This window comes from Notolabrus celidotus, chromosome 20 (assembly GCF_009762535.1).
Source record: "Notolabrus celidotus isolate fNotCel1 chromosome 20, fNotCel1.pri, whole genome shotgun sequence".
Taxonomy (NCBI): Eukaryota; Metazoa; Chordata; class Actinopteri; order Labriformes; family Labridae; genus Notolabrus; species Notolabrus celidotus.
In genome coordinates this window covers 28,532,202-28,558,191 of record NC_048291.1, presented here as the reverse complement: position 1 = coordinate 28,558,191, position 25,990 = coordinate 28,532,202, and the positions used below count along the sequence as shown (strand labels likewise).

The window sequence follows — 25,990 nt, the reverse complement described above, 5'->3', positions numbered from 1 at the left end:
TAAAAAAGAAAGTTCAAGGACGTCATAAAGAGAGACGTTTTGCAAACTGCATGCACGCTTCAGCTCTGACAAACTTCATTGCTGTTGAAGTAGCTGTTCAGACTTTACTACAACTATGAAGCCTGGTTTATCCATCTGCATTGAATCAATGCCTGCAGCCTGATGTGCACCTCTTCAAAAATGTAACTGCACGCTAAAACAATGCTTCTTATTTCAGAATCATCAGAATCAGAAATACTTTATTTATCCTGGAGAGGGATAGATAAATAATTAAATACATAAATAAATAATAATAATATGTATTCTCTGGAACTCTCTCCCCCCACACATCCGTGCTTCTGACTCACTTCATTCATTTAAGAAACAGTTAAAAACTTACCTTTTCAAACAGGCATTCCCCTCACAATCATTATTCCACCTCTTCCCTTGTCGTCTGCTTGTCTTATATGTCTTTATTGTCTTTATTTATTTCTCTCTTGTAAAGCGTCTTTGAGTTATTTAAAAGCGCTATATAAAACTTAGGTATTATTATTATTATTATTATTATTATTATTTTTCTTTTTTATAATAATAATAATTTAAATATATTCAATACATTTCCTGAATTTACAACATTCCCTTAATTCGCCGTACATCAACCATACTTTCCATCTCCTTAGACGTCTCCTCTCTTGTCCTCTTTGTAATAATATCTTATATATAATATATCTTAGATTTGCATTCAATCTTTATTTATCTATTTCTATTTTTACTTATCTTATTTTACTTATTGAAACTAATTCATGATTGTACTTTTGTCTGGGTTGCTGCAACAAATGAATTTCCCCCCGGGTATCAATAAAGTAATATCTGATATGACAACATGTATAAGCTCCAATTAAACATTACATGCTCAGACTCTTCACAGTTCCTTGTGCACTAGCAAGCAGAAAATGTAGAGTGATTGGAAACCAGCGTTAAAATCACACTGCCCTCTAGTGTTTAGGAGGAGTACTGCAGAGTGACATGTGCACAACGACGTACAAGTTTATAGTGCTCATGAAGGTGTCGGCCATTAAAGTGTAGTGTCAGTGCTGAAGTATAAACCAGGCTACTCCTAAAATAAGCTTCTGGTTGATTTAATTTTCCAGTTGCAGAAACATGTATCCAGGAAAAAGACAAGAAAGGATGAGAGCAGAATATTAAAATGATCTGAAAGGAGTATCTCTGTAAAGAAGTAAAAACAGTAAACTGAACCGGATTATAAAACCTCTCTTTTTACTCATTTTCCCAGCGTTAATAGTTTTCTTCTCCTCTCTGTTTACCATCAGTCTCTCCCTCTTTACCCAGCTCCTGCCTCCCAGTCCGTCTCTCTTTATAAGCAAATAAAAAAGGGAAAAGAGATATATAAAAATAAAACGCACAGGTGGAATAAAACACTAAAAACCTCAGGGCTTGTAAAAGAAAACAACCCAACCTTTTTATAAAAATATGGCTGAGTATGCTCGCCAAAAAATGTGCAAGCAGATGTTGAAATATCCACCGGTGGGAATAATATAATGCAACCTTTTGTAACGTGGTCAGGTAAAAATAAATACCTCCTGGTGTCCAGAAATCTATCTCTCCTTCAGGTCATTATGTGCAGTTTGACACTCAGGATCAGATCCAAGCTGTAAAGTGATGTCCAGTGGTTTTTGACTCTGATCATTCCTCTTCATTAAAGGCTGATGTGTTTTTATTTGCAGCTAATTTCTTCCTTGAAGATTCTGAATCACAAACTGAAGCAGACAGATTTAATCCCCCTCTTCTGTTTGACATTTCAGCAATCAAATTTAACTTCTCACACTCCTGAATCGTAATTTCACACGTCATTTGTTTAAAAAAACAACAACCAGAGGACAACAATGGGATGTAAACACAGGTTGTATGCGTCCCTCCCTCCTCTGCCAGATGGAGAGCCAGACAGAGCTGGCAAGACCTGCGACATCTCCCACTGGCTGCCGGGGAGCGAGCGCATGATGGCAGAGGAGAGAGAGAGAGCCTGAGAGGGTGAATGAGCTGCGGGATGAATAAATGAGAAGAGGAACAGAAGGACGCATCAAGGAGCTCTTCAATTTTGGAGAGCACTCATTTGTAGCAGCCACCCGCTGTTACCCCCAGTCTCAATTTCTTCCCTCTTCCCTGTTTCTTCACAAACTGCCTCCCATTCAGCCCTTTCATTCGCCTCCCTCTCCCTCTCTCTCTCAGTCTCCTATGCTTCCTGTATTCTCTTTGCTCTCACTTTCAGTCCCTCAGAATTCTATCCAGTAATTGCACCTTTTTTTTTTTTCTTCCAGTCTTAGTCCTTAGCATAAACTCGGTGGAAACTTGGTGGAAGTGTCTAATTACTGAGGACAAAGGTAGAACCACACAGACAAACAATGCAGGGAGTCATGCATTCAAACAAACGCTCTCCCTTGATGTTACAGAAACACACAAACCCTGCAGAAATCCTCCCAAAGCCAGCTGTGTCTGCTTCCTCCCCTCCAGAAGATACATATTTCATCGTATATCTCACACATAATCAGAAACATCTCTTCCCTTTTCACTTACTTGTGCAGCGCACTGGGTGGCAGCTTGCTCGTCTTCTCCATCTGACCATAACAGGACGTCTTGGCTTCAGGGATGTCCCCGTACTCCTCCAACATGGCCGCCGCGGCGGACGTTATGATGCCCAGACCGTCCCGGACTCGCGCCTCCAACGGGTAGTCCCAGTCGTCGTACGAAACCGAAATCATCCCCGATGGAAACTCTTCGGGCGTGATCTCGGGGTTCCCCGTCGTGATGGACGGCACGATCCAGATGTATCCGAACCCGGTGAGGCCCAGGGAGCGAGCCTCCTCCAGGATGTAGACCGCCTCGTCTTTGGAGCAGTACAGCAAGACCACCGGGGACTGGACCTTCTTGAGCATGATCTGAGAGCGGCTGTCCTCCTCCACGGCGTCCAGAATGATGATATTCTGCAGATCCCATCCCACGAAACTGAAGGAAGGATAACAAGGACAGGAGTGAGATGTGAATATTGAACTAATAGACTATTAACTTTGCTCAGGTGCGGGCAAGGGCGCTGGTAATTATCCATTATAATTAATATCATTGTTAAGTGCGACGTGAATGCTAATGGGTGTAGAGTGCTTATTGTCAGGGGAAACACATTAAGGCTAAATGGATGCAAATGTTAAAGTATAACGACAATCAGCAGGTTCCAGCCCACGCCACCGGAGGACAATGAGAACAAACACCCGGCTGATCGAGTGAAAGGACCGGCGCCGAGCCCGAGGAGAGCCGGTTAATTGGTGACGAGTGTTTTCAGGAAATATTGTGTTGCACCTTCTGTTGGAACAAAAATACTTTCAGTATTGTGCATTGCTCTCCTGCACAGCCGGGAGGCTAAAGATAGAGCTTTTATTCATTTCATGGATGTTCTGTTAGAAAATGTTCATCCTGTGATTCACTTCATTCACACAGGAGATATTTTCTGATCAGGCTGGGAAGCTTTAACGCTGTTTTAATGACACACTGATGTGTCACTGGTTTGATTTCATAACGTTGTCAGAGTTATGATGGAAAAAAGTGATCAGTACTCCAGATTAGATGAGTAACTGAAAGGCCAATCAACGTTTAAATATGAACAGACCTTCAGACAATAGCTAATAGCATTTAACCTCTTTCTAGCTATAGCTACTGTTAGCTAGGATGTGTCCAAATTAGGGTTTCCACCTTGGATTTGTGAAAAAAAGGGACACTCGACTGATTGTTTGGGGCGGAGGACTCGGCCACTTTGATCAGTTCAGAGTCAGACTGACAAAATGAACATCAAATTCAGACATAGGTCACTGAAGCTCTGCTGCTGCAATCTTCTTCTGGTGAACCGTTGCTGGTCATAAAGTTGTAATGGCCCCTCTCCTTTGGAATCATCTACCAGTCAGGGTCCGGGAGGCAGACACCCTCTCCACTTTTAAGAGTAGACTTAAAACTTTCCTTTTTGATAAAGCTTATAGTTAGAGCTGGATCAGGCTTGGACCAGCTTTTGTCATGCTGCTATAGGCACAGTAGTTATGTTACTTTAGTTCATTCATTGGAGCATGGTGTGGTGTCAGGTGTTTGATGGCAGAGCTGAAGGAGTGAGGTGTAAAGATAAATCACACATAATGGAGAAGGTTTCAAAGTGTGAAACATGGAGAGGAAACTGGAGGAGCAGGAAAACTATCATGGAAAGATCCAACAATGAGAGTGATAATCGCACGCTAGCAAGAAGCCAGAACTAGCAACAATGGGACAATAATTATGGGGGATGTGATGCTGCAATGTTAAATAAAAATGCTCTTTAAATATTTTTCACAGAAAACTAGAAACCAATAATCGATCTACAGCGTTCACACACGTCTGCTCCATCAAATAATCATGAAGCTGTCCACACATTGATTTCTGCAGCTCTGCACTCTTTACAAGCAGATCAATCACCTGAGGGGATATAAGTGGATATGGTGTGTTTATCCAGGTAAGACAACATGCCCTGCACCTGAAGACTCTCACCCTTAATATCTCCTGTCCTCCCGTAGATGATGGAAGATCATTGGGATTAAAACTGTTTGGCCGTTCTAACATCAATGTGATCGAGGCTGCACGCCTTCAAAGGCAATCAACAACAGATAATAAGCCTTGTTAATATTTCTAGTGTCATAAATTATATTTATAGCTCCAGTTTCAACATAAAGGTCAGCATTACTCCTCTGAGATATTGAATTAAGACTCCCCTTTATTACATCTCAGTTGTTATACGTTGCATCTCTCACTTGTGTATTTTCAGTTTGCTTAAAGGAGTAGATATTGATTTAAAGGAGGCATGATAATAATAAGCTTCAATGTGTTTACAGCAGGAGGAGACAACGATCACAGAGTACGGACTCTATCTGTTCATATTTCAGAGAGGAACAAGACGAGGAAAGGAAGGACAGATTTAAGATTTCACAAAATGTTCAGCAGCAGGATTGGGCGACCTTCTGACTTTGCCTTCTGCTTTGGAAAATAACCAATTTCTTAAAACATGACGCTCAATAAACCCGTTCCTCTTGATCATAATTTTAAACATTCGCACACCAAAGAGCTTTCTGACAGCTTGACCTACAAAGCTCTTAATGCTCTTCTCTTCTTTAAGAGCTCAGAGTGCACGTCTAGAACACTACGCCCCCAACATGCAGGCCTGCTCATCCTGAAGTCTCTAAAAGTAGTATGGGAGGTAGAGCCTTTCCTCTCCTTTGGAATCATCTACCAGTCAGGGTCCGGGAGGCAGACACCCTCTCTACTTTTAAGAGTAGGCTTCAAACTTTCCTTTTTTTTATAAAGCTTATAGTTAGAGCTGGATCAGGCTTGGACCAGGTCTTAGTTATGCTGCTATAGGCTTAGTGTGACACACTGGGATCCTGTCATTCCCTCTCTCTCCTCTCTCTGCCTGTCTCTCACTTTAACTCTTCCTGTCCCATTAAAGTTACTAACCATAGACCTTTCTGGAGTCCCTGAGCTCCCTTGTCTCGTAGGTTCCTCTGGATCTCTGCTGGAGATTCCTTTTTGGGGTCTGTTATTCATCCTTTCTTTCTTTCTTTCTTTCTTTCTTACTTTCTTTCTTTCTTTCTTTCTTTCTTAACTTTCTACTTCTCTCTTCCTTTCTTTTTCTTTCTTTCTTTCTTCATTATTCGTCCTTCTTTCTTTTTCCTTCTTTCTTTTCTTTCTTGCTCTTCCTTTTTTATTCCTTTCTTTCTTCCTTCCTTCCTTCCTTCCTTCCTTTCTTTCCTTCCTTTTCATTTCCTTCCTTTCTTTCTTCCTTCCTTCCTTCCTTTCCTTCCTTTCTTCCTTCCTTACTCCCTTCCTTTCCTTCCTTTCTTCCTTCTTTCTTCCTTCCTTCCTTTCTTCCTTTCTTCCTTCCTTCCTTCCTTCCTTCTTTCTTTCTTTCACTCCTTCCTTCTTTATTCCTTTCTTTTATTCCTTTTTCCTTTCATTCCTTTCATTCCTTTCTTTCTTTCTTCGTTTCTTTCTTTCTTTTCTTCTCTTTCTGTCATTCCCTCTCTCTCCTCTCTCTGCCTGTCTCTCACTTTAACTCTTCCTGTCCATTTAAAGTTTACTAACCATAGACCTTTCTGGAGTCCTGAGCTCCCTTGTCTCGTAGGTTCCTCTGGATCTCTGCTGCTGTGGACGTGGTCCAGACTCCAGCTGCTACAACTACTACTATCCGTCTCCCCACTATCATCTCTCTCTCTCTCTCTTCATCTCCCTCTATCCCACTCTCCAACACGGTCTCAGCAGATGTGTGTCTAACATGAGTCTGGTCCTGCTGGAGGTTTCTGCCTGTTAAAGGAAGTTTGTCCTTGCCACTGTAACTTGCTAAATGCTGCAAAGTGCTCTGCTCATGGTGGATTAAGATGAGATCAGACTGAGTCCTGTCTGGAAGAGGGGACTGGATCTGATCCGGTCTTGATGTTGGGTCTTTGTTAACAATAGAACATAGAGTCCGTCTGTTTGGAGTCTTCAGATAAAGTTTGTTGTGATTTGGTGCTTTGTAAATAAAGATTGATTGATTGATTTTAGATCACTTGTCTTTTTTTAATGACTCACTAAACTTCTCATTGTCTTTTACTGGAACAATAAAAAGGACCAGTTTCACTAAGTACAGAAAAGTCTGCAGAGTTTTTGAGCCGCTGTTTAGTTTGACATGAAGAGTAACTGCTAATGAAAAAAGACCCTTCACACTGGGTCCTTCATATATCATAGGTACAGGCTCCAGCCCCTGCCAACATCCCAACACTGCTGTACATGCATCATTAATTTGACATTTTCTTTGCCAAGAATTATGGCTTGCTGGTCTCTTCAGTAGTTTTTCCTCCTGCTCTCTGCAGGGAGCTCCAGCATCAGTCAAAATAACCTAAAGGTGCGGCAAACAGCCAAACCACATGTGCAGTAAACCCCACCTGTCGTCTGCATTCACTTTAAGAGCTCTGATGATGAAACCCTTTCAGGCTGGATGTCTCTGAAGTACGCATGGTGAGAGCGTGGGGGGAAGAAAAATACAAGAGCAAAGATTTTGTGTTGTAACTCTATGAAGTAAATCTGCCTGATTTCAGGGGAATTTGAGGTGATAATGGAGATTACAGAGAACATGGGGTGAAGGGATTGGAGGGAACGCCGAGGTTAAGAGGCGGTTTGCTTTTCAAGTCATGTACTCTGACACAGGACTTCCACCAGATCCGTGTCCGGTCCGTCTCCGATCCGAGCAAGACCTTCGGACAGCTGGAGTCATGTGACCGAGGTTTCCCTGCAGCAATCACTGAATCAAGGATTCTCCTCCTCCTCCTCTCCTCATCCATGTTGTCTTTCTGGTCCTCTGGAAACCTCTGACCTGTTGACTCCAGGCCTGGCTCCGCTCATCATGACTTTGGTTTGTTGTTGTAGTTAAGTGAATACGATCTGGTGATAACACAGAGTGTTTTATTCTGAAAATTAACAGGATGTTTTCATTTTATTTTGGTGAAACCTGACTTCCTGTCCCGCTCCATCTGCTCTGTTGAGATTGATGCGTTGTGCTCCGGCATCCGGATCAGAGACGCAGCTGGAACGCAACAGAGCGGATCCAGTGGAAGTAACGCATTGACTCGAATAGAAACCTATCAGATCTGGTGCTGTGATGGATCGGAGACGGATCTGGTGGAATTTGGCCATCAGTGTTTGTTAGCTCAAGTTTGTCCTGCTGCAAACTTTGTGCATTCAGATGTAATTCAACAGGAACAATCTCTCCATCTACAGAACATGAGAGTGTTGTTCATGCCCTCCTCGGTCACTCAAGTTGCATGGAGTAAGTTGCACCAAAGATGACTATGAGCTAGCTAACAAGCTCATGACTTGATGAGATTCCATCCATCCATCTTCCTCTGCTTATCCGGGTCCGGGTCGCAGTCTCAGCGGTCTCAGCAGGGAAGCCCAGACATTCCTCTCCCGGTCACTTCCACCAGCTCTTCTTGGAGGATACCGAGGCGTTCCCAGGCCAGCTGAGAGATATAATCACACCAGCGTGTCCTGGGTCTTCCCTGTGGCCTCCTTCCAGACGCACATGCACGACACACCTCCCCGGGGAGACGTCCGGGAGGCATCCTGACCAGATGCCTGAACCACCTCATCTGGCTCCTCTGGATCTGGAGGAGCAGCGGCTCTACTTTGAGCCTCTTCCAGATGTCTGAGCTCCTGACCCTCTCTTTAAGACTGAGCCCAGACACCTGCAGAGGAAGCTCATTTGGACACTTGTATTGGTGATCTTGTTCTTTCGGTCACTACCCACAGCTCGTGACTAAAGGTGAGGGTTTGAACATAGATTGACCGGTACTATGAGAGCTTTGCTTTCAGGATCAGCTCTCTCTTCACCATGACAGACCGGTACGGACACCGCCCTGATCCATCTGTGAATCTCACACTCCCTCTTCCCCTCACTCAGACTTGACGACATTGGTCCAGACTATAATGTGTCATGAATTAACTTTAGGGCTACAACTGTTTAGGGTTAGGAAGAGAGAAAATCTAACTGTTAAGAGAAGTATAAGTCTGTCTGAGCGTCTTTGAACCCACCTGTTGTCCACGGTGGTCTTGAGGATGTTGATGAACTCCTGGTAGCCGGGGAACTTCGACGTGACGATGGAGAATATGTGCCAGTCGTACTCCTCCATGATGTTGAGCATGAGCAGAGCCTCCTGCTGGATGGAGGCGCCAAACTGGAAGAAAGTTGACTTCACATCCTGAGAGAATAAAAAAAGAAGAAGAGGAGGGAGGAGGGATGAAGGGAGGAAATAGAGAAGGGAAGAGGAGACTTAGTTGAAGATTTATTTGGATTTTTGCCTCACTGCCTTATTAGTCCAACAGCTAATTCAAACTGCATCTCAGCAATATCAATCAGCTACAGAGCATTTAAACTTTGGCACGATACGAGTACACACACACACACACACACGAACACACACGCACACGCAAACCCACACAGATCGAGAGTAATAAGCTTCTTGCGGAGGAAATATATGGATGAGGGGCTCAGAACCAATTCAATTAAGCTCAAATTGGATTGGTGCGGTACAAGCGGGCTGCAGAACTCTGTGGGCCTGGTTCTGGGTGTGGGGGGTGAGGGCTACATTCACTCTGACTCACACATATCCACTCCATTAAACCTGACTCTGAATCATTTGCCACTTAATTTCAGCCACACTGAGACATGAGGCTCGGACAAAGCAGACGAGCGCTGTAACAGGTGTGCAAATTAACTCTTTGTGTGTTTCGGAGGCTCGACGCATCATTGTCAGGTTTTTACAGGAAGTAAAGTCAGGAACAAAGTCAGTGTAGGGTCATGAAACCTATGGAGAGACAGAGCTGCTCCCTCTCTTTGGGTGTTTGCTGCATGATTTGTTGTGTGTGTGGATTTCTGTTACCTTGAAATGTCAGAGAGTTCACACCGCCTGTCTTTGGCACTCTAATTGTGATAGACTTGCAGGTGGGTGCGAAGTCCTAGCATTTTCCTGGCTCGTGTGTGTGTGTGTGTGTGTGTGTGTGTGTGTGTGTGAGAGAGAGAAGCTGCAACCTGACAGCTATACCCCCCACACACACACACATGAACACACACACACACAGAGAAGAACAGAACAAAAAGGTTGAAGTGAGACAAATGAAGACGAAAGGATTTCACTCAGTGTCACTTTGCAGGATCACACCTGCCTTAAAAACGAACAAACGCACAACATGCACGGACACACATGAACCCACACACTCCACACACACACACTGCCTGTAGCCTGCATCCACAGGAATTAATCCACAGTGTGACCAAGGTTGAAAAACACAGAGTCGGTGTGTGTGATGAAGCAGCGGCCGGGATGCTGGGGGCTACTTTGTAACGTAATGGTGCTTAGAATTAGCCTGGATGCTACAATTCATCACGAAGGAGTCGGGTTTAAAACACACCTGGTTGAACCTCTGGGCGGTGTAAAGGTTGAATTAATAACTGTTGAGAGGGGGAGTGTTTGGTGAATATTGATGCAATCCCCTCTTTGCAATTTGGGCTCATCATGGAGCATCTTTTTATGGTTGGAGGATATTTCATGTTGCACGGAGTGGATCAGTTATCAGAGCCACGCTTCAGTCGTCATCACCGCTTCCAGCTTCCACCAGTCTCTCCACCACTGACTACATTTAGCTTCACTTTGTTCTAGTATCTAAAAGAAATGTCAACCAGTGAGTCAACAATGAGTCTGATGATAAGGATGGGATTAATGTGTCGGCTCAAGATCTAAGGGAGACGAGCTCGGCGCTCTTCATAATTCTGCAGAGAAGAGTTAGATTAGAATCAGAGGTTGTTTTGCTGATTAGTTTACACATGCAAGAAGATTGTCTTCATGTTTTTGCTGCTCTGCATTAAAAGAAAATTTAACAAAGAATGGGATGCAAAGTGAACAGTACTTCTCCATCTCTGACGGCGAGGAACTTCAATAGAATAAACTAAACTCATAAATACAAAAAATAACTTTAAAATATGCACAACATATTCATTATTCTGTATAAATAATCTGCAAGGACCTCAAAGGTTAACTCTTTAAATTACAGGTTTAATGTGCCCAATACTGTCATTTAATGCACCTTTAAGAAACGTTGTTTGTGTCAGTTTTGGGCCCCCTGTGACACAGCTGGAGCATGCGTCGGCTACTTAGTTAAAATCTACAACAGTTTTAAGAAATACTTAAAATAATAATAAATCATTATATTGATGATCTTGTTTGCTTTTGTAGATCATGCCTGTCCTCTCAGATCAGCAGACATGGGCTTGTTGGTTGTTCCCAGAGCCCGTTTGAAGTCCTAGAGCTTTCAGGCTTTTTCAGTCCGGGGTCCTAAACTGAGGAACGACCAACAGCTGAAATAAGGCGTGATCCTTCTGTCTGTGATTTTAAATCACTTAAAAAATATTATAACATTTTTTTTTGAAAGGCTTTCATAACAATGTAAATATTATATTCTGCTCTTGATGTCTTATTATTCTAGTATTTGGAGTTCCTTTATTGTGTTTCTGTTTTTTTTATTAACTTATTATTTTATAATTTTTGTTCTTTTATTTATTTATTATATATATTTATTAATATAACTATTTTTGTTTTCTTTGTTTTTCTGGAAGCACTTTGTAACTTTGTTTAGAAAAGTGCTATAGAAATAAAGATTATTATTATTATTTTATTATTATTTTTATTATTATTATTATTATTATATTATATATTATATTATTAATTTATTATTATTATATTATATATTATTTTTTTTTTTTTTTTATATTATATATCATTATTATTATATTATATTAATTTTATTATATTATTATTTCAGTATGTTGCAAAATGAGCAAAACTTACTGGAGCTTTTAAGTAAACTATTTAATATTTTGTAAATATTTAAATGTTTAAACTTGTACAATCTTACAGAAAAGCTTTATTCTGTGATTTTATTGAATTTTAACTTTGATTTTATCTGTTTTATCAGTTTTTATGCTTTCACATGTTTTATTCATCCTTAAATTTCTTTGCAGTTTTACTTGCTTTATTGCCCATTGTGAAGCACTTTTATTACCTATATAAATAAAGTATTATTATAATATCTTATTATTATATAAAATTATAACCTCTGGGAGCAACTTCAAACTTTGCAAGGCTTTATGGGAAGCCAAAGTTTAACATCAGAGACTGTGCAGCCAAGACTTCTGTTTTTCTAACTGTTGCATGAGCAGCTTGTGCAGCGAGATGAAGTTATAGCTAAGAAATAATATATATGGAGAGTTTATTAACACTTTCCCTCACTTATCAGGGTCATTCATTAAAGCTATATCTTGGTTAGACTGTGAATTGCATTGCACCGGATTGTTTTCCACTACTACAGTTTCCTTGTGTGCAGAAAACTAAAACAACTGAAACCAGAACTCTTACCAAACCAAAGTTAGATGCACTGATATCCAGAGATTCTGCATGTTAGACATTAAAAGGTCAAACACGCATGGTGGGTACGGAGTCGGGTGCAGAAGGCGTGGAGGAGTGTAAATAGATGGAAGTGGAGAGCAGGCATTGATACTGAGGATATCAGCGCTCTGCATGTAATCCATCTCCACATGCATGACCTAGCTTTTCTTTCCATTTGTAGCTCCGCTCTGAATCATGTGTGTATTCACTGTTTGAATTATTTGTGTGATTGTGTATGCATGTCTTTCCCCTATATCCAGACTCCAGAGTGCTCTGTAATGGTATTGTATCTGTATGTGAGGTCGGCACAATGGATATTCACACTTAAGTGCTCCTCAGAGGCTCTGACTCTGTGTGTGTGTGTGTGTGTGTGTGAGAGAGAGACAGAGTTCTAATGGGGTAGAAACTGAAGCAGGGCTCAAGCAGGGTGGGACAGGAGGGAGGTCAGGCTATAAGACGGTCACTTCCTGTCTTCATCACGGCGGCGGCCGATACTCCACACTCTGCAATATTCAGAGGGCTGTGACGAGCACAGGGGCCGGCCGGGGAGTAAACAGAGGAGGGGAGAGGAAGAATCCTCTGTGAGTACGATGAAACAACAACGTTGAAGTCTTAGTTTTTATATTACGTTTAGTCTTGCTCTGTGGCACCGAGGATGGGTTAATCACATTTGAGGAGGAGGGCATGCCACCTGAGGCCACACCTGGGTTTGCCTCTGCAGGTATCCCAAAGAGGAGGCTGAAATCTACCAGATAACCACACTGAAAGCTTCCTTCACCAAAATCTGCATCTTTACTTCTTCACCTTCATGATCAGAAACGCTGCAGCCAGCTTTAAGAGACCCTCTCTCTCTCTCTCTCTCTCTCTCTCTCTCTCTCTCTCTCTCTCTCTCTCTCTCTCTCTCTCTCTCTCTCTTGTTTCTAACATTTCATTCTGAGACCAGCGACGCCTCCATCGAACACTTGAGTGACAACAAAGCTCAGAATAAAACCTCACCTCCCTTCTGCATTCACACCCTCCTGCTGAGCGAGAGAGTCACACTTCAGTCCAGTGTCTGTCATCTCATGTCTTTGTGTCGCTCACATTTCTCTTAGTGGAAGAGTGAAATCAACAAAATCATCTTTGGAGTCATGTTTTGGGACAAATTGCAAAAACAGGATGAGCTGAAGTGAGCAGGTGGTTGCTCCATTCTAATCTGCATAACCCACCTGCTTGTTATGCATTATGCATTTGATGAACATGCAGGTTATTGAGATTTGATGATCCTATTTTATCTGCAATCCATTTTTTTGCTCTGAGGTTGAAGAAGAAAGAGAACGAGGGAGTTAGAGAGACAAAAAACTATATGCATGTTAGTGAATCTGCAGAAGACTGAAAGATAGAAAATTAAAACCCAGAGAGATGGTAGAACAGAGGAGAAGAAAGTAAAAGGAGCGAATAAGCAGCGTATGATTGTCTCTAATTGGGACGGCCAGCATCACATCCTCTCATTTCACCCCTGTCAAGTGTGACATGTCTCTTCTCCACAGTCACACCTTCAGCTGGCTGCACACACACGTCCAAACACACACACACACAGTTAGTCATTCACAGCTCTGAGCCTCGTGCGCCATCTATCACATTCAAAGTCTCCCCAAATTTCCCACTCTGCTGCAGACACACGAAGAGGAGGCGGCGAGCACAAACACGGTGACGCACACACAAACATGCACCTGGCCCCTCGGGGCGGGACAGAGTGTCTAAGTTGAGATGGAGGCGAGTATAAATAGTAGTCCTCATATCCTCTGCTGCTGCTGATAGCATCATCCTCTGTCTGCACTGACGACACACATGTGCAATATTAAAAAAAATCACACACACGTTAATGTAACATCAGGTGAGTGTGGAGGCCTGAATCCTGCATCCACACACACACAGATCTCCTCTCATCTTCTGGCTTTAGCAGCTCTGCAGTGTCCACTGGAGGAGAAACACACTGATGTGACAAAAATTCCTTGGTGGCCGGTTACTAAATATAAACAGACAGCCTTAAAAATAGCCGCAGCATCACAGAGGAGCTTGAAATGTCTGTGGAAACCAAGCGAAGCGCCAAGTAGACAGCACACGCCAGATAAGAGTCACTACAACCCAAGCCACAGAAATAAAACACAGAGAGAGAGAGGATACAACGCTCGGCTTCAACCGGAGAGAGGTTTGTGGTCGGCCGACGTTTGTTTGACAGGAAATTAAACGGACATGTATACGAAGAGGAGCAGGAGCCATCCAGAAACCCACCAATGAGAGAGAGGGATGGGCAAAAAGGGCAATCTGGATCAAATATGTCAGAATTCCTGCATAAAAATACAAATAATGGTGTAACTTCTGCTTCAATCTGAGCATGAGCTTCCATATCTGTCCTGAATCTGTTCATGAAGCATGACCAGGCTGTGATGTTTAAAGCTCTCTCTCTCTCTATCTCTCTCTCTCTCTCTCTCTCTCTCTCTCTGGTGGGACCCAAACCTTAAAGCTCGGCCAACAAACCGGCCTCAAGTGTGTGTCTGTGGAGTCGTACTGGAACGAATGGCTAAACATTTCCAGTTAAGAGTCAAAAATGTGAATTCAAAAGTTCAAAAGTTACAGGCTAACAGTCTGGCAGCGCTCGCTCCTGCTCCCACTGTGCATCTTAGAGAGGGAGATTACGAGCGAGGAGACGAGGGAAGGGGACATTTTACTCTGGATGTTCACCAAATTAAAGGAACGGGTGTTAAACCAATTTAATATGTTCTACAGTCATGTTCTGCTGAGTGTGTTTGCCAAATAAGTTAGACATCACCGGAAGAAGGGAAGGACCAGGTTTATTCGCCATCAAGTCGGGAGCTTCTACAGGAAACATCCTCTTTTAAATTCAGACAGAGGAGGGAGGAGGTTTTAAACTTTTAAATGACTCAGAGATAAATAAGATCCTCCTTTATTCATCCCACAACGGGGAAATTCATGGAGTTCCAGCAGCAAACAAGAAGGTGTACAGAAGAAGAATTAACAAGAATATATATAGGAAAGAAATGTTCAAGAGACGACAGCTTGGACATAATCCTCCTGTCAGCCACCACCTCCACAGGGTCCAGGACTGAGCTGGCCTTCTTCACCAGTTAGTTCAGTCTTGCTCTTGTATCCTGTCCGCCACAGCAGGTGAAATCTTCCAATGTGGCGTTTAGTGTCCGGTGTTAGCTCTGTTAGCATGATGCTACTCTGGTGCTGGGTTAGCTGGTCCATTATCGTAGATAGATCTTACAGTCCCCATAACGGTGGTGGAAGGACAGGTCCATGTCAGTACCAGCACTTCATCCTCGCCTCCTTCTTCAGCTCGCAGGGAAACATCGGGCCTAGCATTGTTTAGCATCGACATGCTACGGGCTAACAGCTGATCTCGTATATAAACAATGTTACCATGGTCACACAGGATCTCCGGACACACACGGGAACAAAAATAGGGATGGCAGGGACTGAGTCAGGACACTGATGGCCCTCTCTCAAACTGGTCCCTCAACACTTCCACTGGGACGTGTTAACTACATTGGAGTCAAACTGGAGCTGCCTTCATCAAGGTGGAGGGATCAGATGCTGCTGCAAGCTTTGGGACAAACTCCCGTCACTCAAGAGGAAGCAGGGACTTTAAGGGGTTAAGGCTGGTTTATATCTGCGTCAAATCGACGGAGTACCCTACGCCGGAAGTCCACGTAGCTCCCGTACCCACGCAGAGGCCTACGCATGGAGCGACGTGCACCTCCTCCAAAAATGTAAGCAAGCCCTGTGATTGGTCCACTCGGCGACATTCTATTCCTGCATTTACAGCACTTCCTGGATCTCTCCTCAAACAACCAATCTATCAGAGACCACACTGCCCTCAAGTGTTTCAGCGGGGAAATTGCTGCACGACACGGACACATCGATGCACAAGTATGTAAGGGTTCATGCAAGGGTGTAGGTTTGATTTTGACATTGGTGGGTCCTTTGTTGAAATAGCTTCTAATGTCCATCCATTTCTCTTGCTGCTGACATCCTCAGACATGAGTGCACCATGAACACTGGCGAAACCTGCATGCAGAACAGCCTACAGGGAGCTAAGCCAATCAAAAAACAGACGTATTTGGGAGGTGGTGCCGAAATGGGAAAGGATTTAACCCTTTGTGTGCCGCATGAAGCAATTTTATTTTTCCCTTTAACCTTAATATTGGCGGGGACATTTCAGCCATCGTTTGAGATTGGGAGAGACACGTCCATACGGTCCATACGGTCCATACACAATCCTACGCCATTGGGCTCATGTCCACGTCAGCCACTGATGTGTAGGGGCGACGCAGAAGTGCAAATCAGCCGTCTTATTATTTAGCATCACAAACGCATTCTTCATGATCGTGCAAATGTTGTGAACTCCTGCAAAGAGCGACACAAGAAGTGGCCTGCACGTTCCTGCACATGCACGCAGGTGCAATCGAGCAAACCCCAAGCCTCCGTGTTTCCATCCTCCCGTCTCAGAATCACCGCGAGTAAACTCATTCCACTAACAGCATCTCTTCAGCGGCGTCTTTACTACAGCACATTATGTGACTTTAACGCGTTCTGCAAACAGCTCTGACACTCTTATGAGGCTGTGCGAGTGGATTCAGGCTTTATGAGATTACAGTGTTTTAAAACAATAAGCAGATCTGGTGATGGCAGCGTGGATACGAGTGTGTGTGTGTGTGTGTGTGTTTTATGTGTGTGTTGAGTGAGCGTTAATAGATTACTCTGTTCTAAAAAGAGGAGGGGAGACATGCTTTGTTTGTGTCGGATGATAATTACAGAGAAACTGCAGCCTTAAAGTGCTGCAGAAGCTCCTGACATGCACACACAGGAGCACACAGGAGCACACACAGGAGCACACACACACACAGGAGCACACACACACACAGGAGCACACACACACGCAAGGATTATTAAACAAGGCTGAGTTTGACGTCATAGAAGGAGAATATTTCTGGCATGAATGCGGTCCATTTTAGTAGATAACACACACAGGAGAGGGAGGGAGAGAGAGAGAGAGAGGAGAGGAGAGAGGGAGAGAGAGAGAGAGAGAGAGAGAGAGAGAGAGAGAGAGAGAGAGAGGGAGAGAGAGAGACCTATTCAAAGTTTATCACACAGGAGCAGTGTCTCTGTGTATCTGTGTGTGTGAGCGTGTGTGTGTGTGTAAGTGTGCATGTTTGTTACGCTGTGGTTCCTCTGTCAGGACTTTTAACAAGCAGCCGAGCCCCCACGGGGGAAACACTGACAAAATAACATCATCCCTCTCTCTCTCTCTCTCTCCCTCCTCTCTCTCTCCCTGTGTGTCTATCTCCGTCTCTGTGTTCGCCCTCCTCTCCCACTCCCTCTCCTCTCTAATAAGTCCAATATCTTCCTCTCTGCGTCTTCCTTTCTGTTTGTTAACCGACTGTCCAGGGGCTCCGTCTTTTCTCGCCTACCTCTACCATCTTGGACTTTCCCACCCACTCCCTTTCTCTTCTAATAGGGCCGATATTCAGCGACACCCCCTCTGGGACCTCACCCGTCCACCCTGAGCTGGAATAGCTGTTATTAAAGCTGCTGTGTGACTTCAGAATGCACCCCCCCCCAAAAAAAAATCTGATTCAGCAACAAGAAGAAGAAGAAAATCATGAGAAGTTGAAATCGATGCGTTTTAAAGTAACGTGGTGAGGTTATTATTTTGTGATGTATCCATGTGGTTACAAACCTGGGGTTGAGACCCCACTTAGGGTCACGAGGTACATCTCCAGGGTCGATAAGTGATAAGAAAAATTGCACGTATTTCTAGACAAAAATCTACATGTGATTGTTTTCTCTTTGAGATTAATGGAGTCACTTCTTTAAGTAGGACAGCTGAGAAAGACAGGTGATGTTTGGAGAGAGAGGGGACTGACATAAACCAGATCATGCCAAGACCAGGAATCAATCAGGTCCAGTGTGATGTGGCTTAAAGCTTCTGTACATGGGACGCTGCTCTTACCAACTGAGCCAAACCAGCAGATGGACCTTCTTTTCACAATCCTGCAAAACACTTTTTTTTAAAAATGTGGGTAAGTGTTGAAATGTGGACTTGCAGACTCTTTGCACAATTTTGGACTAATTGAGTGAATTCTTGAAGACTTGGATTGCAAATAGAAAGTTGTTTTCTGAGGTCTTTAAGGTTGAAAAATAATTCTAACCATCTGTTTTAATTTTGTATGAGAGTTCAAATGTTATCAGGTGGAATCCACAAAGCTGGATTATTCTTTGGACTTTAAAACATCTGAAATTTGCAGAACTTTCTTTAATATTTTGGACACTTCGTTACAAACTTCACCACGTTTAAGAGAGCCAACAATCCTGATTAATTCAGCAACAAATCTGCACTCATGTCTGATTTTTGCATGTTTTGTTATTGCCAAATGTGTGTTTTAATGTATCTAACTTTACTTATCATACTTTTTTATTTTATTTTCTAATATTTTATTCTTTCAAAAGCTCTTCTAAGGACGGATGCTGCAAATTAGCATTCAATGCAAACACTATGATACTTGATGGGCGTGTCCAGAACTTTTGACCAGGGGTGGCCAGTGCATTTACAGGTAAATAACATTTACCCTTTCTGTCTTACAACTACTTTCATTAAAGTATTAAACAGTTTTATATTCCTTTTGACTTAAAAAAAAAAAACATGACAAAGTGGCAGAAATCTTCAAAGCTTAATTCTTTAAGGACTTACAAAAGATGTTTTTTCAAAGTCACATTTGAGAGCACTAATAAAGACATCTACTGCCAGCTTTTAACTCATCCTAAATTATAGGTTTTAACAGAAACCCCGCCTCTGACAAGGCAAACAGCCAATCATGGTTTAGGATTTTTGGGTTGGCCTGGGGGGCTAATTGGATTCAAGGGGTGCCAGTGTCACCCTTGGCCACCCCTCTTGACACGCCACTGGATACTTGCATGAGATGTCTGTTCATAGTTTGTCTATGTAGAGCGCATCTGTTCCTAAAAAATGAATAAATACATAAATGAATTTAAAATTAAAATTAAAATAAATAAATAAAAACATTAGAATAATACATTATTTTGAGTATTCTGAGAAGCCAAGAAATTAGAAAACTAGTTTCCTTTTTTCTAGTCTCATTTGTTGTTTTAATTTTGTGTGAATTTTTAAATAGTAAAAATAAAGAATTTAAATCATTAACAGTTTGCAGCTTGTCTCAAGCAATATGCGAGCATGACAGCTCCTCAAAAGTGAAGCCAAAATGTGTGGTGCTCCCATAGACTGTATATATAATGAATGCTAACTGTGAAGCCAAAACCTTTAGAGCTCCCTCTGCTGGTTGGCTGCATTATAGAGCACAAACCCCGCCTCCATCATGTTAACAGATGGAACATGGGTCAAACTATGAAATGAAAAATACACATCAAGCATGCATTTTGTCTTTCCAGTTATCTCTTATCATGCTTTATTCCTGTCCAAGTGTTCAGGGTTATTCAGTTTCATAAAGAGGATTGATGGACAGCTCTGTGAGACTCCTGTAGTGTTCTGTACCGGATTATCAGAGTAGAAGAGGAGGAAGAAAACTCCACAAACACTAACACAAGAGTCACCAAACTTTATATAACCGGGGAGTCTGCTTCAAACTAACACACTGTTCTTCCTCTGACATCACACGCGCGGCCTGCCAACAGTGGAGGGCGTTTTGGCTTCACCTTTGGACAAAAATAGTAGGAGGAGATGGGTTATCCATCTTTATGCTTTAGAACCGATGCACTCTTGGTAATCTGCGGACATGCTGCACATACCTGTTGTTATTTATATCATATCACGCCTGCCATCACCACACTTGACATAATGTGCATTGCACGCCTGTCACATGTGCTGGAGACCATCATTATATCCTGAACAGATAATGAAGTCCTCATTATGAAAGTCGTCCTCATTGTCAATATTGGCATCATTAACAGCCATAAGCATCATTATCTCTGTGTGTTTGCTGTCCTACCTCTCCTGCTCTCCTGATTCCATCCTGCTCCCTCCTTCCTTCCTGCAGCCTGCCCTCCACCTTCCCCTCATTTACTCCCTCCAGTGCCTTTTGTTTTTTGGCTTCCCTCAATTATCCTCCTTACTTCCTTAATGCCTTTCTCTCCATCCGCATACCTAACACTTTGGCAGGATTTTGAATGAACACAAAGGCGAGGAAGAAAAAAAAATCCCACAGGATGAGTCAAGGTGCTAATCACAATAAAATAGGCCTTGAATTAGGAGTCCTGCACACACAATCCTGGAAGCGCCGCTGCTTTATTGAATACATATGCAATATTTCAACAAGACACCTCTTTGTCAAGATTACCTGTTGAGACATGTTTCCTTTTTTTACTGTTGAATGAAGTAATCCTGCATGGAGGCAGCAGTCACTGTGCAGCCCATTAAAGGGTTTTAAAGAATTGAAGCGTTTGAGAGTTCAGTGCAAAGTAAGAGAGATGAAATCATGGACGTAATCTAAGGAGCTGCTGCTTATTAGAGGAGATAATACACAAGTTCTCTCACACACTTTCAAGCACAACTAACACGAACACTCACGCAATCAGGAGTTGAAAGGGATTTCTAAGTCTTGTGCGTCCGTGTGTGCTTTGTTTGTGTGCCAGAGGACGCGTACCACGCGAGTTCAATCCAAAGACACAACAACATAATATAAACTCAAACAGAATGGAACAACAGTCAGAGCCCAGGACGGATCAGAGCAGGAATCAAAGACCTCAAAGGCAGAGTTTACACAGGTACTGAACATACATGAGTGGCACGGCGTGACATCATCTTTATCTTAGTGTTTTCTGCAGGAATATCAGAACAGCTTCATCTGCACCTCCAAAAACAAGAATCTCAAAGTACTTCTACCTTGAAATAAGTAAAAACATCAGCCAATAAAACAAGTGAAAATTTACTCAGTAAGATTTCTTAAAGTAAGATGGAAGAGGTAAGTAGGTGTGCATGGAGTTTGAGGATGAATATTTCTATCTGATTTAAAGAAACAGTGTCTGAAAACTGAAACCCACCTTAAAAACATTTCTTTCTTCTTTCTTTCTTTCTTTCTTTCTTTCTTTCTTTCTTTATCAGTGGAGCTGTTTTCTGATAGATTCTCCAATAAGGTGCTTTTACTTGAATCAAGTAAAGGGTTTGTCTTAAATCAAGATTATCCATCTTCATCTTTTACCTCTTTAACTTTAATTGCTAATGACTTTGCACTGTCTACTTTGCTGCTGTGACACTTAAATTTCCCCATTGTGGGACGAATATAAGATTATTATCTTATCTTATAAGATCTTAGCTTGAAAAATGTATGAAATTTAAAATAAACCTTGTTTCTTCTAAATTACAACTCAAAACAAGATCATTTCAAGATTGTTTGACTTAACAGATATTTAAGATGCATTGTCTTAGAACAAGTCCCTCTGTCTGGCACAAATGTTACTTGTTAAGTTAATGTATCTTAAATCAAGTGGGATAAGACATTTTGACTCAAAATGAGACAATTTCAATTGGTAAGATTTTGAGTTTTTGCAGTGTAAAAGTCGATATTTGGTTGAATGAAGGTTGTGACATTCGTGGACCTAAACCTAATTATCCAGTGCCTAATGTTAACTCCAGACGAAGACTACAGAGCCCCCCAAAGGGGACATGGAGGAAAATTTCTTCGTGACGTCGATCCTTAAAAACTTTCTCTAGATCCCAAGAAACTTTCTGGATGTCCTGAGAAGATTTTGCAAGATCATGAGTACCACATTTTATAATGTAAGTTATTACACTTGCTATAATGTGAGATTTATTTGAGCTAATTGATCTGGGGCGCCCTCTCTCCCAACAGCTGTAATGCTTCACCAGTAAATGTGAGACATACCCAAAGTGAGTGCAGCACTGTGTAGAGATTCTGTGTATTAATGTCTGTATTCACACCCAATTAACTCAGAACGCACTGTAATTTATTCAACAGTTGTTGAGATAAGTCCTGACTGGGTTGTTGTAATTTCTAAAAGTCAAGTCAAGTCAACTTTATTTATATAGCACGTTTAAAAAACAACCGCAGTTGCCAAAGTGCTGTACACGCTTAAAAACACAATCAATAAAAACAAATAGTAATTTAAGAGAACAGATATTAAAAACACAATAGATAACAAGAAAAAAGGCACAATAAATAAAAAACAAAAATTAAATGTAGGATGTCTCGCTCAGTAGGTATTAAAAGCCAGTGTGAAGAGGTGCGTTTTAAGTAGAGATTTAAAATTCTAGATTGTCTGAGCATGCCTTATATCAGGAGGCAGACTGCTCCACAGTGTGGGAGCAGACACCGCAAAGGCTTGGTCACCTAGGGTTTTGAGCCCTCGTTATCTAAAACCACCTGGTGCGTTGACCTGAGTGCTCTGGCCGGAGCATGTACAGTAGGTGCAAACATTCACACAGATAAGGTGGTGTCAGCCCATGTAAGCTTTTAAAAACCAACAACAAAGTCTTAAACTGGATCCTGAAACTGAAAGGAAGCCAGCAAAGAGAAGCCAGTACAGGCGTTATGTGATCACGTCGTCTCTTCCAGTCAGCAGGCGAGAATTACAATAGTCCAGCCGAGACGTGATAAACATATGGATAACCTTCTTGCCATTTCTCTGGCATCTCTGATATTAAGAAGCGACTGGCAATCATATACAAGCAGAGCAGAGACATTTAGACTGCAACCACATAATGAAAGCGCAAACAATAGTCTGAATAGGCCTGACAGAAGGCTCGCCATGCACACCGCTGGCGCCATCTTGGTCAGTGTGGTAAAAGCTAATAATATGTATGTAACAACATTGTACATTCATTAGCAAGCCTGTTAGCTATGGTGCTAATATCACTTGCTGTTCCTGCGTAGTGCAAACTGCGACCAGAATTTATTTGGTTCCTGTTCAGAGGTTAAATGTTGGCATTAACAGGCAAAGAAGCCCACTCATCATTCAGCACACAACGCAGAGTCGGGGTTTATTGAACCAGCCAGCTGCGGTGAAGTGCTACTGAATGTGGTTACATTGCAAACGTTCTCATTCAGGTGAATTCACAATCTAGGTACAGTAAATTCCCTCCCGGGTCAATAACTCATCATTGTAACATGGTTTTTACAAGAATGACACCACTTTTCATCCATGGTAAGGCAGACAGCGAGCTTCAACCTGATTTCATCTGTCTGAGCTGTCTTCTGGGCTGTTTTACTCACAATGGCTGCTGCGCCCAAACAGCTGTGACTCCAGTGCACAATACAGAATGATAATGTAATCTCAGGATCTCAAGAAAGTTTCTCAGGTTCAACCTCAAAATGTTTTTCCTCTGTGTCCCTTTAGGGGAATTGTAGAAGACTGACAACATTTGATATTGATATTTTGTTAATTTTAAGTTGTGTTGTTGATATTTAGTCATAAAGGATTGTCAATAAAACTCAACTTGTACTCAATGAGACATTTTTCAGAGCGAGGCTGATGTCATCCCATCTTTGGGTCTTGATTTTATTGGATTTTTAATTTCAATTAGAATTTAACATTTGTCAACATTAGTCATTGATGACAAGCTAATGTTGGGTTTTGATATCAACCTGGTTTTAATCATAGACTGTATAAATATGGATGTAGGATCCATGACGTCACCCATCTGTTTCTGAAGAGCTGTTGAGGCCAATCGTCGACAGCAGCCATATTGCTGCTGTGGAGCGATTGTGACGTAAAGAGGCGGAGTTTGAGCCTCCTAGCCAACAGCTACAGTGTTCCCGCAGTCAGCTGTGCCTCTCATTGGAAGACTCGTAATTTCAATATCTTCGAAATTGCTGCGTTAGGAAAAAATTCACCTCCCGTACTGTGTGAGCTGATCGAGAAATGAGCTATCCAGACTACACTCGTCTTTTGTACCAGGCTGTAAACAGGTTTTTCTGCTGTAAAGATCGTCTTTTTTGAATTGGTGTGTATGTGGTTTCCGGTACTTCCAGAGCCAGCCTCAAGCGGATCCTCAATGAACTGCAGTTTTTAGCACTTCCGCATTGGACTCATATTTTTAGACCGGAGGTTGCCGCTTGGTTTTAATCTGTGATCAAACTTTGTTCCTTTTCAGATGTTGGTGTAAATCCAACTTTTGGATTTGACATCAATCATATTTTCATTCATACCAAAAAAAACATCAGTTCAATTTCGATTCCAATGTTTTTCTGATGTTACATTGATATCCACTGCCATCTGTGTACACTCAGTCAAATGTGCTGACTCACTCTCAAGACGATCAATACCACTCTCTTGTCTATATATTGAGTATCCAGTTAATGACAAGATGTTGTTCAGTGGGGGTTGTACTGTACAGTAGCTTGGCCCTGCTTTGACATAATTTCTGCAAACTAATTTTATTTTAACCACTATTTCACCTTAAACAAACAACAACAAACAGTATACTTCATGATTCTTGTCCCCACATGGAGGCTGCCAGGCAACCAGTAGTGCACAGGTAAAAGCAACTGAGGCAAATTGAACAGTGACTGAATTCTGTCACGCTGCTTAAGTTTCAAGATCATGCTATTGTGTTGGTTCTCCCTTCTCGTCACAACTAAAAAATATATAATAAAACTGCAACATGGCAGATTTAAAAGTCTAAATCTCTTTAACAAACTAGTGTGAGGAACTTCTGGAGTAGTGCAGAGAGGTCCTTTTCTTTTCTGCAATGATATTGCAACCGAATTTACGGGAAAATAACTGGAATGTGATCATTGTTGTGCAGCCACAGAACAAAGCTTTGATCAGTGGTATAAATCAGTCCTGTGCTTTTTCCACTATGACTAAGACATCTTTATATGAAGAACAACAACATCCAAATCCCCTTTCAACCATACCATGCTCTAACATTTCTGCAACAAGTTCACCAAACACAAGACATCATGTTAGTTAATACATTTTAAGTGTTGGTGAGTCTTTGTCACTTTAAACAAAGCCAGGTTAGCACGTACAGTGAGTCGGTTAAACCAGATGATACTGGCCTTTATATTATAAGGGCCTGTGTCCACTACCGTATGTGTTATTGGCTCCAATGACCTTAGTTTCAGAGCTCTTCTCATCTGCGCATATGGTTGTGAGGCTATAAAAAATGTCGCACAGCACTTCTGCTTCAAATCGTAGTGACCTTTAAGTCTTGCGTACAAGCGTTGTGGCATTAACAGCAGCTCTAGACCTGGAAATTGTACCTTGGAAAAACAAGTGTGTATAGTTTCTTCTCCATATGGACCTCTGTTGCTGTTGTTGACTAAGTGGATATCAGAAGTTCCTCCCCCTCCAGGGGTGCTGTTGGCCTCGCAGTTTAAGCGCTCGCCCCTATGAACAGAAGCTATGCCTGGTTGTGGAAGTCGTTGGTTCAACTCCCAGACACAACCATTGGTTTTCCATGTCTTTTCTCAACCTCTACCCCCAACACTTCGGTTCTATCTTTGGCTGTCCTATCTAATGAAGGCAAAAATGCTCAAAAAAATAACTTCATAAGTTCATCCCCTTCTTGATTTTGACTGGTCAGTAACAGAGAAGGGTCTCAGGACGCCAAGCATTGAAAACATAAAAAATAGGTGCTGCAACCACAAAACAAAAACAAAAACAACAACAAAAACACTTCTAGTGGACCCAGGCCCTGTATGAAAGGACAGATTTTCAAGCTCCCCCTGACGTGGTGTATGTGTCTGCATGTATGTATCAGATGTGTGTGAGTGCTTTTTCCCCCTTTTCTTGTCCAGCTGTGCGTAAGTGTGTGATTAGTGTGTATTGATTAAGGACTTGGTGGGAAGCATGCAGAGCTAACAAGCTGTTTGAGCTTCTTTAAGTGCAGTTAGCAGGCAGACACACCACACACACACACACACACACACACACACACACACAGATGAATGCAC

General features: G+C 42.1%; 1 protein-coding gene across 1 annotated transcript; it reads right to left on the bottom strand.

The window, feature by feature from the left end:
- Positions 1-2,567: 2,567 nt before the first annotated feature.
- Positions 2,568-17,518, bottom strand: LOC117831729 (glutamate receptor ionotropic, NMDA 2A-like). The gene is made up of 3 exons (XM_034710534.1): positions 17,510-17,518; positions 8,626-8,792; positions 2,568-3,000 (listed from the first exon to the last, which is right to left on the bottom strand). The coding sequence occupies exons 1-3, from the start codon at positions 17,516-17,518 to the stop codon at positions 2,568-2,570; spliced, it is 609 nt and encodes a 202-aa protein (XP_034566425.1).
- Between the last annotated feature and the right edge of the window lie 8,472 nt (positions 17,519-25,990).